Source organism: Gambusia affinis, linkage group LG17 (genome assembly GCF_019740435.1).
Source record: "Gambusia affinis linkage group LG17, SWU_Gaff_1.0, whole genome shotgun sequence".
NCBI classification, from domain to species: domain Eukaryota; kingdom Metazoa; phylum Chordata; class Actinopteri; order Cyprinodontiformes; family Poeciliidae; genus Gambusia; species Gambusia affinis.
In genome coordinates, this window is record NC_057884.1 from 24,747,892 (window position 1) to 24,760,544 (window position 12,653).

Sequence of the window (12,653 nt, forward strand, 5' to 3'; positions counted from 1 at the left end):
TTTGAAAACAGATTGTGTTTTTATTTACAGCAATTTCAACAGAATTACAATATAAACGACTGACAGACAGAGCAACAGGAGGGACGCTGGAGGTCCGTTCTTCTTCTTCTGCTTCTCCTTTGGCAGACGGAAAAATCCCTCAACTGTTTCTGCAGCCTCTCCTCGTCCTCATCCTCCTCTTCCTCCCTCAGTGACTCTCTCCTTTCTTCCCGACAACCTGCAGGATGAAAACATGAGCACGTCTCTGCTGAGGACGCAGCTTTAAGCCTCGATAAGAGCAGGTTTGATGCTCCGTATCACAGCTTTAAGCCTCGATAAGAGCAGGTTTGTTGCTGACGCAGCTTTAAGCCTCAATAAGAGCAGGTTTGTTGCTCCGTATCGCAGCTTTAAGCCTCGGTAAGAGCATGTTTGTTGCTCCGTATCACAGCTTTAAGCCTCGATAAGAGCAGGTTTGTTGCTCCGTATCGCAGCTTTAAGCCTCGATAAGAGCAGGTTTGTTGCTCCGTATCGCAGCTTTAAGCCTCGATAAGAGCAGGTTTGTTGCTCCGTATCGCAGCTTTAAGCCTCGATAAGAGCAGGTTTGTTGCTCCGTATCGCAGCTTTAAGCCTCGATAAGAGCAGGTTTGTTGCTCCGTATCGCAGCTTTAAGCCTCTGTAAGAGCATGTTTGTTGCTCCGTATCGCAGCTTTAAGCCTCGATAAGAGCAGGTTTGTTGCTCCGTACCCGTTTGAAGTCGTTCATGTTGGTGGCCTGGACCGGAGTGCCGATGAACGTCAGGTAGTTGATCTTTGTCGTTTCCTCGTCTCCCTGGTTTGACTTGACAAACAGCTGCAGAAGGAAAACAGGAAATACATTAGACACAACATCAGGGGGTCCAAACTGCGGCTCGGGGGCCATTTGCAGACCGTTGAGTAGCTTTATACTCCAGTAAATGGAGCTGGTGTGAGATTTTCAAAAACAAATGTATGTATGTAACATACTGACCACTGTTCCTCATGTCCTGCTGCTCTCTGTATCTGCAGTTTGTTTGTCTGGTTCTGTCCAGTGGACCCACCTGGTCGTATTTCAGTTCATTTGACTTTCAGTCGTCGTTTTCCTCACCGTGACACTCTGGACGTTCTGAAACTTGACGTAGCGCAGCGGGATCAGGCCGTCGTCTTTGCAGTCCTCCTCAGACAGCTCCAGGGTCTGGGTGGCTTTACTCCGCTCGGCGTCGTCGAAGTCCATCGACCGAGGAAGGTTGATGAAGACCTTCAGGACCTTCGGGGCCCGGGCTGAGGCGAGACGACACGCGGTGAAGGAGGGTCGGGTTTTAAACGCCTCACCTTAAAGAAACTCACCTAAATCTGAACACTGGAGCTTCATGGAGAAAAGCTTGACCGGCTGGTTGAAGGCGATCGTTATCAGCAGCTGGAGAAGGAAACGGTTATCAGTAATCCAGCAGAAAGTGTGAATCCCCCGTCACTCAGGGTCAGAGGTCACCTGCTCGTCGCAGTCGGACTCCAGGCAGGACGAGTCTTTGATTAAGCAGTTGTCGAAGCCGCAGTCATCGCTCTCGTTGAGGCACTCGCAGCCAGCTTTGTTGACGAAGGGCATGAGGTCCATCTGAGCGACACAAACAGAGAGGTCAGAGGTCAAAGCGGGTTGAACCGGTCCCAGTCTCTGCTGACTGGAACCTGAGAATGTTCTTAACTGGTTCCATTTGGACAAAAACACAAAATAATGTTCCAACATGAAGACAGGCTTCGATCTTCCACAGAATTTATAGAACTGAAATTTTACTCCATTTTTATTTTCATTTTATCTGTTTTATTTCTGATCAAAGTAACTGAATATATTGAAGGGGCATCACTTAGGATGTTTTACTCCTGATGACCAGGTTCAGTTCTACTGGAACCAGAACTCCATCATCTGCTCCACCTGCAGCTGCTGTGGTTCTGAGTCAAACCAACCTGTTCCCCTCCTGGCCTGTGGGGGCGCTGCACCAACAACCACTGAAGGAAACCACACAGAAACCTCTGAAGACACTGAGAGCAACTTCCTTCTTCACCAGATGGAAACAAGATGGAGGCGTCAGATTTTAGTGTTGGAGGATTTCAGGAATTATTTCTCCCATTAGCGCTACGCTAACACTTTGTTTTGGTTGTATTTACCCAGAATGCACTGCTCTGTTGTCCATTTCCTGCTTTTGGAGCGGTCTCTGGTCTGCTTGGGGTTCACATATGCATTCAAACCGAACCAGAGTTCACTTCAACTGAACTGAAACCGAGATCTGAAGTCCAGAGTTTGTTTTGTTTTGGTTTGATGACAAATTTCCTCCACAAACCAACTGGAGTTCAACTACAGTTGAACAGACATCTAAATAATTTTTAGCTTTCTTCGGTCTCCTGCACCCAGCTCTACCAAGCAAGGGCGCAATTTGGAGGTGGGTGCACTTCTCCCCCTTATTTTAACTGGATTTGGTAGAATCCGTTTGGCCAACAGCTCTACAGTAAATCACTCTGAAAAACCCAAACTTGAGCTTTTTGTTTTTCTATTCAGGCTTTTTTCACTCCAAGAAGCTGATTTTTCTGTCCAAACTCACAACTCCAGTTTGGACTAAAGCATCTGTTTTAGCCTCTGATCACGGGTCCAGAACCAGGCCTGGACCCGTGTGGTGAATAAACTCACGTATCCCTTGGGAATGTCCGAGTCCTCGTTGTTTCCCGGGTCGTTCTCTGTGTGCTGTTTGATCTTCTCCTCCAGCCCCGCTGCGTCCGCCCCCTGGTACTGGTCCACCCGGACCCGGTTCCTGAAGAACAGGAAGGTGGGCGTCGCTGAGATGTTGTTGGCTCCGGCCGTCCCCTGAGGAAACAGAAAAACAACTTTCAACCGACTGAGATCTCAGTTTTAAAAACAGGATTAATGACGTTAAAAATCACTTTCAGATTCAACCTGTAGAACCTCAAGTTGTTCATTTTAAAACTAATTTATTCATTTTAAAACGACTTTAGATGAATGTTTGGGATGATACAGAAATAAAAGGCTTGATAACATTTAGATGACCGTGTGGAGATGTTTACCTGACAGACATGAACGTCGACCTCCAGGAAAACCACATGTGGATATTTGTTGCTGAACATGTTAAAAGCTGGAGCTATTCTGATGCACGGCCGACAGCTGGAGGGGAGAGCAGAACGTCAGAAAACTGTTCATCGTTCCTCCTTTCAGCCAAGAATCATTTCTGTTCAGTTTGAGAATGTTATGGTAACTAATCTGTTTTAATCCGAGCTAGCAGGAGGATGTAGATATTAAATAAGAGCATGAGGAGGCAGAGAACACAAAAACTGTAAGAGTAGCACTACTTCAATATAATTTTACTTAAATAAAAGTAAAAAAAGTATCCAGACTAGACAGAATTTAAGAGTAAAAAATATATTTGGTAAAAAGTCTACTCAAGTATCAAGTAAATGATAAAATTATCACTTAATATTTAAAAATTACATCATCAGACAGACCAGAATATAAAGTTAAGTGGACATTTTTAGTATTTTAAGGCTCAAATGACAATAATTCATATAAATAACAGATATGACAAAAAATAAATTTTTCTCAAAAGACACAAAGTACTGAAATAAACTTAACAATTGCTGGAAAATGTATTCAATCAATTATGTAGAAATGTGTAGGTCCACGTTATTTTAGTTTTAAAGTAGATCTAGTTAAGCTGTAAGCGTTTTAAACCACATTAAAGGTGGAAGAAGTTCTGAAATCAGGATGATTTCATATTTTCTTATACTGACAAAACATAGAAAAACATATACTGCTAGAGCCTTACACTGTTCCGGTTATTATTAATATATTTCTGTATATTACATCAGAACCCAGTTAGTACAGCGGTGCTACACCTCTGCAGCTAACTTACTGCAATACTGCCAAGTCATTGTAAGCAGCAGAGCTAGTTAGCTTCCACCGGCTAACAGCAGCATGAACCTGGGAGAAAATCAGAGCTACTCCAGCATCCAGCTGGTTTTACGTCTTTAAATCTTCATCTTCCACGTCCACAGGACCCACACACACAAAAAGCTTGGTTAGTCGCCCTCGGCCCGTGTAGAGAATCTTACCCGGCCATTGTGAACTTCACCACGGCTAGCCTGGAGCCGGCGGCCGCTAACTCCGGCTGGAAGTCAGGGTCGCTGCCGATCACTTTAACGCCAACCATGGTCCGGTTGTGGGCTGGGGTCCGAGCCTGATCCTCCGGGAGATGTTCAGAGCAAGAAACCGGGCAGCCTAGTAGGTTCAACGGTTTTGTTTTTAGCTTTCTGTCACAAAATTAGCTCAGCTGCACACCATGGGAACACACTGCACCGTTAAGAATGGAGACTCCTGATTGGTCAATTCCTGACAGGAAAGGCGGAGTTTCTTCTTCTTCTTTGGTTCCTCAACTCATCTCTGCTGCCCTCACGTGGAAACAGAACAAACTGTTTTCATTAAAACTTTCGACCATTCAGGTCATTCGAGGCTGCGTGGGAGTTTTCAAAACCTATTTTTGGTTCCGTCATGATTTTTATATGGTTCCTTTGGTGTGTGACACCCATGATTACTATCTATATTTTGTTTCTTAGATAGGCTGCAGTTGTTTTTTTTTATGTTTTAAACCCCATTAAGGATTTTTAAAAATAATTCTTAAATTAAACAAGCAAGAGTTTCTGTTAGGTTTACTTTTGAAGCCAAACAAATTTATTTTTCATTGCCTCATGTAGCTAGATTTAGGTTAGCTGTTAGCTCAACTATGATTACCTGTTAGCTTGACTGTGATTAGGTGTTTGCTTGCTTCTGAGCTGCTCCTTTGAAGACGTGGATTAACCGTTAGTTTATGTCTAATAAATTGCTAGCTTGTCTCTGAATAGCTGCTATCTACACTTGACTTAACTGTGATTAGCTGTTAGCTTGCTCGTACGTAGTAGTTAGCTTGTCTCTGAGTTTGACTTTAATTACAAAAATTCTTTGAATAATTAATTGAGCTTGCTGTCCTGTTTGGTAACTAGAATCAACTGAAATGATTTTTGATGAAGTGCCTCAAGATGACATTTGTTGTTAATTGAAAAACTGAGTTGAATTAAGTTACTTTTATATTATTTGTACCATTGGTAATCAATCAATCAACCAAACCAAGACTATCATTACACTTCAAAAATGTTGGTTAGTGTTTTATTTATTGTGGTTCAAAAGTAACTATAAACATCTGGGTTTTTCAGTGTTTTGGCTGTTTTACAATTTTCCGGAATGCTCCATGTTTGGTTCTGGTTCTGGTGATGCAGAGTGAACCAGAACCAGATATAGAATGAACAATGTTATGTTAAAACATATTGTGGCAAACAATTGAGGAAAAGTACTGTCTATTTCAGACAGCCCCACTGTTAAAAACAATAAAATTATCTGTCCCTTTAAATCACCATGGAAACAGAAAAGCGCCTCTTTCGCTGAAGAGCTTGGAAATCCGAGGTTACGTGAAGACCTTGAAGGCATCCTGAGCGTCGGTCCCCCACCCCTGAAGCGAACGGGGCCACATCCACCAGAGCCGCAGTTCTCTCGGAGCTTTTCCTCCCGCACGGTCCTCCGCCTGAACCGAACCCGGTTCCTCTGTGCGGATCCTCCCGTCCATCCGAACCGGAGGAGCGATGCGACGTCCCGGAGGAGAGAGCAGTGGAGACCAAGCGGCCAGGCAGCAGCGCACACCTGTGAGGAGCATCTGACTTAGTTTCCACTAAAGAAAGGTGAGCGGCAGAGAGAAAACAGCGGGTTTCTGGCTGTGTGTGTGTTTGGGTTCTGCTCGGCGACGCGTTTCGGTCGTGCCCAGCCCAGCATCAGTGACTGGCAGGCGGAATGAGTCATAGCCTGAGCGGCGCTGCTGCTGGAGGAGCGGAGCTCTCCGCAGCCTTTAGGCTTCATTATCAGCTGCTGCTTCACATGCAAAGCGCAGCCAGCGGCTCAGCGCCACACGGTCCACACAGTTTGCATCAAGTGTGGGAGGCAGAGATCCACAGATCACACATGAAACAGATGAAACAGAAATGTTGTCTAGTTTGTGTTGCGCATCTAACTTTGAATCTACATTTAATTAAACTTTTTCAAATGTGGATAGATATAAACACTTAAGAATGGAAAGAAGACGAACCAGAGTTCTGTTTGTAAGAAAGTAAAGTGGAAGGAAAAAGTCTGTTCTTGGTATGCTTTAGATCTAACAGTCTTCAGAAAATAGAATAAAATAGAATACACTTTATTGATCACAAAGGGGAACATTGGTTATTTGTTGATAAGGTGTTAAATGTTAGTAAAGACAAACATACAATATAAAAAATTGTATCTATAAACTGCAGGTGCGTCTTAATACTTTCAGAAGCAGGAAATGCAATTTTTAAAGAAGCAGTTTGTTCCGTTAGCTGCATCTAAGCTTTTGACCGGAAAGTTAAGTGGAAGGAAAACCTGTTTTCCTTACTGTGATGTATCTGTGAGAAGCAGCTCTGGTTCACGTTGTTCTGCGATGTTTTAGGTTTATATTGATGTCATTATTAACAAGCTGCAGCAGATCCAGATATTTGAGTCGTTTTCATTCATGTTGGGAATCTAAAATATGAAGAATTAATAAACAACAAAATGATTCCTGGATGTTTTAAATCAAACAGCAGGCGCCTAAAAATAAATTACAATGTCACTGGACAGTTAATTAGTTCAGTAAAGAACCAAACTGTTCAGAAAACGTTCTCTAAGCTTTTTAATGGAAAGTTGAGTGGAAGGCAAAAGTGCAACTGTGTGAGACAGTTTTGCTGCTTGTTTTTCTGTATATTTTAGGTCTAAATTATTTGTTGTTACCAGATTTCAGCAGATCTCGGTGTCCAGGTTGGAAATCTAAAACAAGCAGAATTCAGATTTAACCAAATAACTCCTGGTGGTCGTAAATGGAACTGCAGGTCCATCTAAATCGGTCGGAATATTAAAGTATCATTGAATACTTTATTAGTTCAGTAATTCAATGCAAAGGTCTTGAAAAGGTTTTGGTTGATTCATTTTTTATTATTATTTTTGTCCCAGAAGTCGACGCCACTTTCTCACATCAAACAATCGAAACTCGTTGGTGTTTTTTTTTTTTTCCCAGCTTTCCTGTTGTGACCTTTAACCTTTCAGCCTGCAGAGCCGACATGCTGAGTCGCTCGGTGATAATCTGGAGCTGCGAGCGTCCGAGGCGTTTTGCAGACCTTTAGCTTTGTTTCTGATCAGGCGGTTGCCGTGGCGACGCGTTTAAAAACCAGAGGCTTCAGTCCCGTTGGAGGTTTTTAACACGGGACGCGTCGGGCGTTTTGCTCTGATGATCCTCGGTGACCTTTAGGCTGGAGGACGTGACCTTTCCCTCAGCCTGACTCTGCCTCCTGTGGAGTATCGACCAGGAGCAGCGGGGCGCATTAAGACGGAGAAGATTTCCACTCCGCAGAGCCTCACCGGGTTTCCTGCAGCGAGGATCTGGCAGCAGAGACGCGATTTGGTTAAAGAGAAACTTATTGGCAGAGGAAACGAGTCTGCATCCAAAAAAACAAAAACACTTCCTGATCTAATCATTTCAACTAATCTCATTAATTTACATCAGTTAAAACTGGGATGTTGACAAACTTGATGAGAATTTATTGGGATTTGTTCAATAAATGTCTCAGAAATGGAAAGATCTGAAAAGTGCGGCAGGTTTTTGCTGCTCTAGTTCAGTCAGATGGGATGGAGAACATCTGTGAACATCCATTTTCAATTCAAACCACAGATGACTTTGACTAGGCCATTTTAACCTGTGATTCTGCTTTTCACCAATACTCTCCTTTGGTTTTCACATTTCAGAGGGCGGCCATCTTGTTTGACATGCATATTTTACAGCTTCTATTCAGGTAAACTCTACTACTAAATATAAGGACAGGGTGAGATAATTATTTCCTTTAATCATGACAATAAAGTCCCTAAATTACTAGAATAAAGTAGTAATTTTATAAAGAAAAATCACCAAAAAAGTCCAGTTTTAGAGATAGATGTTTATACTTCATAGAAATACTTCATCTTTTAACATATGTGCATCAAATAAGTCATTAAGAACATCATAATCCAGCCACTTCCTGTTGGTCTTCTTTGTCGTTTCCACCAGTAGTAACATCCTGTCGTTGATCATGTGACTTGTTTGGATTGTTGCAGAATGTACCAATCCAAATAAAACCACCTCATGTTAGAGCAAAAGGTTTTTATTGAAAAACAGTCGTTTCTCTAAATCGACATGTTTATTTTAATTGAACTGAATTAATTTGTGCAATTTTACAGTGAATAGAAACAGCTGGTGAGCCTCTGGTTTCCTCTCAGTCCCGTTGTTTTGTTCTGCTCCCTGTTTGTTGTTTGGATCCGGGTTCAGGAAGTGACACGTTGAGGTTAAAAACTGTTTCTTCGTCACGTTCAGCTGGGAGGAAATAAGGAAACCTAAAAAGCTTTGACTTGTTTCCAGCAGAGCCATTTAGAGCGAGCGCGTGGTAACGGATGCAGTTTGGGAATACCAAGCAAATGAAAAGGTTTCATCTGTGAAGAGAAGCAGCAGATAATCCTGGTTGTTCTGTCGGTCGAAGCTCTGAAAGCTTTAGAAGATCGATGGATTCAGACAGTAAATCAGTTTAGCGTCACATTCTCTCTGTGCTGCTGCCACTTTTATTCCTGCTCATAAATAGCAGGATTACAGCGATTTATGATGGATGGCTTCGCGGTTTATTAACCGCAGCAGCATCCTGTGATGTCCAAGCATCAAATGAATCTGTATACGAGGAAATATTTGATTTTATTGTGTCGCTTGAATCTGTATCAATAGTTCCCATATATAAAATAAAAAAGAAATAACATAATAGGATCAGTCAGGAGACATTACAGAATAATTGGAAAATGCCAAAAATAATAAAATAAAAACTAATTGCGTGTTAATGGTTATGTTTCTTTTTATTCTTCGGAGCCAGACTTGAAGCTGAACGATAAATTTGATAAAGTGTCGAAGTCGTGGTTTGGATTTAGTGGAGCAGATAATTGAATGTTTCAGAAAAATCTTTTAGATTCTTTTAGATAAAAGGATCTAACCTGGCAAAGATGGTCCAAGGAGAAGTGGAAAAAAAACCTTTAGCCACTGAAAAATTCAAGATGGCCACCGTGGTCATCAGGGGGGCTAATGTTTGAAATTAGATGAATGTGTTTGGTATCAAATAATTCATTTAAATCATAGAAATCATAAATATTTTCTTGATGTTTCCTTTATTTGGTGGACATTTTTCAAAATGGCCGTCATGGTTGTAATGGAGGAAAAAATGTTTGCGCTAAAATCACACAGCTAACCACAAAGTTTGGTCCAATAACCACTAATTTGCTGAGCAAGAATATTAGCTATGCTAATGCTAAACCACAAAACACATAAAAAAATTTTCTTGGACTAATAATAAACACAGAAAACTCTCTGGAAGCCAACAGTAAACTGTTAAACACAGAAAAAATAACAGAAACTGATGCTAAACTGCTAAGACACTTAAAAGAATTAGCACAAGCTAATGCTAAACTGCAAAACCAGTAAGAAAATAGCGAAAACTAACTTTAAACATACAAAAATTACTGGAAGCTAACACTAAAACGCTAAATGCTAAATGAATTTGTGGAAGTTAACAAGAAACTGCAAAATTATCAGAAGCTAACGATGAAGCTCTAAACATTTTTCTTAAATTTTGCAAAGCTAACGTTAACCATTAAGTCTCTCAGTCTGAGTCGTACATCTTCATCTACTTCCAGTTGACTAATTGTGGGAGACTCACAAATATAAATATCAGTATTCTGGAAAATATGATTCAGTGCAATCACTCTTTGCTGTTTCCTTGCACTGAATGTACCTGGTTCTTCTGTAGCCAGAAAGCTGGAGAGGAAAATGGTGTGATGGTTGGAGAAACCCGTCCTGATTTATCGTCGGGTTTTGCTCAAATGGCAAATGTCAAGCCACCAACGACTCTCTCCATCACGGCAGGAAACTGTGTGCAGCTTCCACTGAAATGGAAAACAATCTTCACGTCGGGTCATTTGTGTCTGTGCAATAAATGGAGGCAGCAGAAATAAATTGCAGTTCATCAATAATTGAATGCAACAGGCAGCAGCGGCTGTGAGGTCCTCAGTGACGTCACAGAGGAAGAATTGATATGTGAGCCAAACAGCAGAACATTGTAGAGACACTCGGCTCTGTCTGGATTCCTGGAAACCAAACTGATGCTGTGATAAATCATGTGACCTTCCAGGTGGTTTGGGGGAAATAAACAGGACTGAGGTCATCAACGAAGGACTGCAACTTCCAACATCAAACAAATGCAGAAGTTTTTCTGCCAGATTCTGGAAGACGATCCAGAAGATTCAGTTTGTTTTCCCACCTGATCGTCTGGTAGACTCGGTTCCACTGGAAACAAAAACTGAAACATTTGTTCCAATTTAAGCTGCTGCAGTTCTTTATCAGCAGCTGTTCCCCTCCTGGCCTGTGGGGGCGCTGCCCCAACAACCACTGAAGGAAACAACACAAAAACCTCTGAAGACACTGAGAGCAACTTAGCTTTGACTGTATTTACCCAGAATGCCCTGCACTGTAGTCCACTTCCTGCTTTTGGTGCGGTTTCTGATCCGGTTGGCGTTCAGATATGCATTCAAACCAAACCAGAGTTCACTTCAGCCGAAAGTCTGGAGGACCAGAGTTTGGTGTTTTGGTTTGATTATTGATTCTCGTTTCCCCAAAACGAACCCGACTTTCTAGACTAACAGGCTGAACAGGACTGAGAATGAAGCTTAAATCTCTTATATTAGATTTTTTAAATTGTTGAACTTTTCTGTCAGCCAAACATTTGAGTCTCAACTAGTTGCTAGTAAAGCCTTGCTAATTAGCTAGCTAGCTTTATTGTGTCTATCATCGGTTGTTAGCTTCTTAGCGATGACAGCGACAAAAGTAATCCTGTTCCAACTTCCTTCTGTCAGTTAATTTTAGTAAAATTTTATTGTCTAAGATTCAATAATTCCTGTAGTGAACATTTGATCATTTCCAGATTAATTGGTTAATTTTAATTTAACTTGGTAGCAAAAAGTTTTTACTCATTTGAACTTAGTGAAGCTTAAACTGCAGCTTGAGTTCAGTGTAAAATATATTTAGAGAAAAAGGATTTTATTTGTTTTAAATGTAAAATCAACATGTTTTTGTACAGATTTGGTATAATTGCTGCTCTGAGTGTGTGATTCTTTCTGGCCTGTTAATGATTAATCAATTGATAAATTAATTGATTAATCGTGATTAATGGTTCTGGAATGGCCTTCCCAGTTCTCTGACTTGAATCTTACTGAAAATTTGTGGCCTGTCTTGAAAGTCCAGGTCCATTTAGATCCAATGTACCATTTTAATCCAGCCAGAGTGACGCCAGAAACTGAACCGTTTACACTTAAAAACCTGAATTCTTTTTTATTTTTGAACCAGAGAGCGTTGCAGAGTTTTCCTCTGAGTCCCAGAAATCCTCTGGCTTCTCATCAAAGCAGCTTAGATTTCAAAATAAAGGAACTTCCTTTAAATCTGTAGAAGTGGTTTCCATGTTGGATGGACTTTCTGTTTCCAGAGTATCAAAGTATAAATTTCTGCTTCATGATCCTCATTAGCTGTGAACCGTTTCCTCGCTGCTGATTTCTTACGTGATACGAAGCTCATAAAGCCTCACTTCCTTCCTTCCTTGTGTCCTTCCTTCCTTCCAGCGGTGGCCATAGCAACCAGGCTAACTTCTTGTTTCTGTATTTTATTGCCTGGAAAAAAATATCAGTTTCAATTTGATTTGGCCAGAAAATATCAGTAGAATAAATGTATTAAAATTTTGATTAGCTAGATTTCCAGGTTGAAAACATTTCAGTGTGTCAGACATTCGCTGGTCGTCGTTTGAGGTTTTTTTTATGGCTTACAGTCAATAATCTCCTCCAGATGTTTTCACGGTTAAATCTGACGGCATTCGCTGTGCAGCAAAACCTTTTCTCCACTCCTGTCCTCCGTCTGCTGGCGTTTGGTCTAACGAGGGTGAGAGAGACGGACACCATGTTGAGGGAGGAGAGACCAGTTGCCTGGTGACGGAGGCAGGAGGAGACGAAGGTGAAGAAAGGAGAAAAACGAGGAGGAGGAGGAAGAGTTGTTTTCCGATAGCAAAGAGTTTCTGATCACGATCTGTTGATTTAAGCCTCTCAGGTTTTTCTCATTTTCACATTCAGTTGTTTTTTATCTGATCTGATCTCTTTATTCTAACAACATCCAGTTATTTTTATAATAATTAAACATTTAGAAAAACCAAAAACTTCTTCAGATGATCTAAATATGATAATTTATCACCATGTCAGTAACAACATTGTAAAAATCAGTCAGAACTGCAATAAATGTTTCATTAATTTGATGTAAAATATTTTCTGAAGACGTTAAAGTGAAGAATAAAACTATAAATAAAACTACATTCATCTTTCTCATTAACATATTGACATTAAATGTTACATTTAATTATATTCTGGTTTCTGATCTGAGGTCTGTTTAGTTTTATAGTTTATTTCTCAGATTGTTATTGATTATTATCGTCCAATCT

The 12,653-nt window shown here is 41.0% G+C and overlaps 1 protein-coding gene across 1 annotated transcript; it reads right to left on the minus strand.

Annotated features, from left to right (window-relative positions):
- txnl1 (thioredoxin-like 1) lies at window positions 1–4,396 on the minus strand. The gene is made up of 8 exons (XM_044096767.1): window positions 4,104–4,396; window positions 3,063–3,159; window positions 2,671–2,844; window positions 1,483–1,605; window positions 1,341–1,410; window positions 1,102–1,274; window positions 724–828; window positions 1–217 (listed from the first exon to the last, which is right to left on the minus strand). Exons 1-8 carry the CDS (start codon window positions 4,199–4,201, stop codon window positions 188–190), a joined length of 870 nt encoding a protein of 289 aa, XP_043952702.1. The 5' UTR covers window positions 4,202–4,396; the 3' UTR covers window positions 1–187.
- Window positions 4,397–12,653: the final 8,257 nt, after the last annotated feature.

Bases quoted from the DNA above. Each gene is read 5' to 3' on its own strand.
- txnl1 (XM_044096767.1), bottom strand. From the start codon at position 4,201: ATGGTTGGCGTTAAAGTGATCGGCAGCGACCCTGACTTCCAGCCGGAG. The intron at 1,606-2,670 runs GTGAGTTTATTC...TGTGTCGCTCAG, and splicing joins CGGACATTCCCAAGGGATAC to ATGGACCTCATGCCCTTCGT. The intron at 218-723 runs GTACGGAGCAAC...TTCATCCTGCAG, and splicing joins ACATGAACGACTTCAAACGG to GTTGTCGGGAAGAAAGGAGA.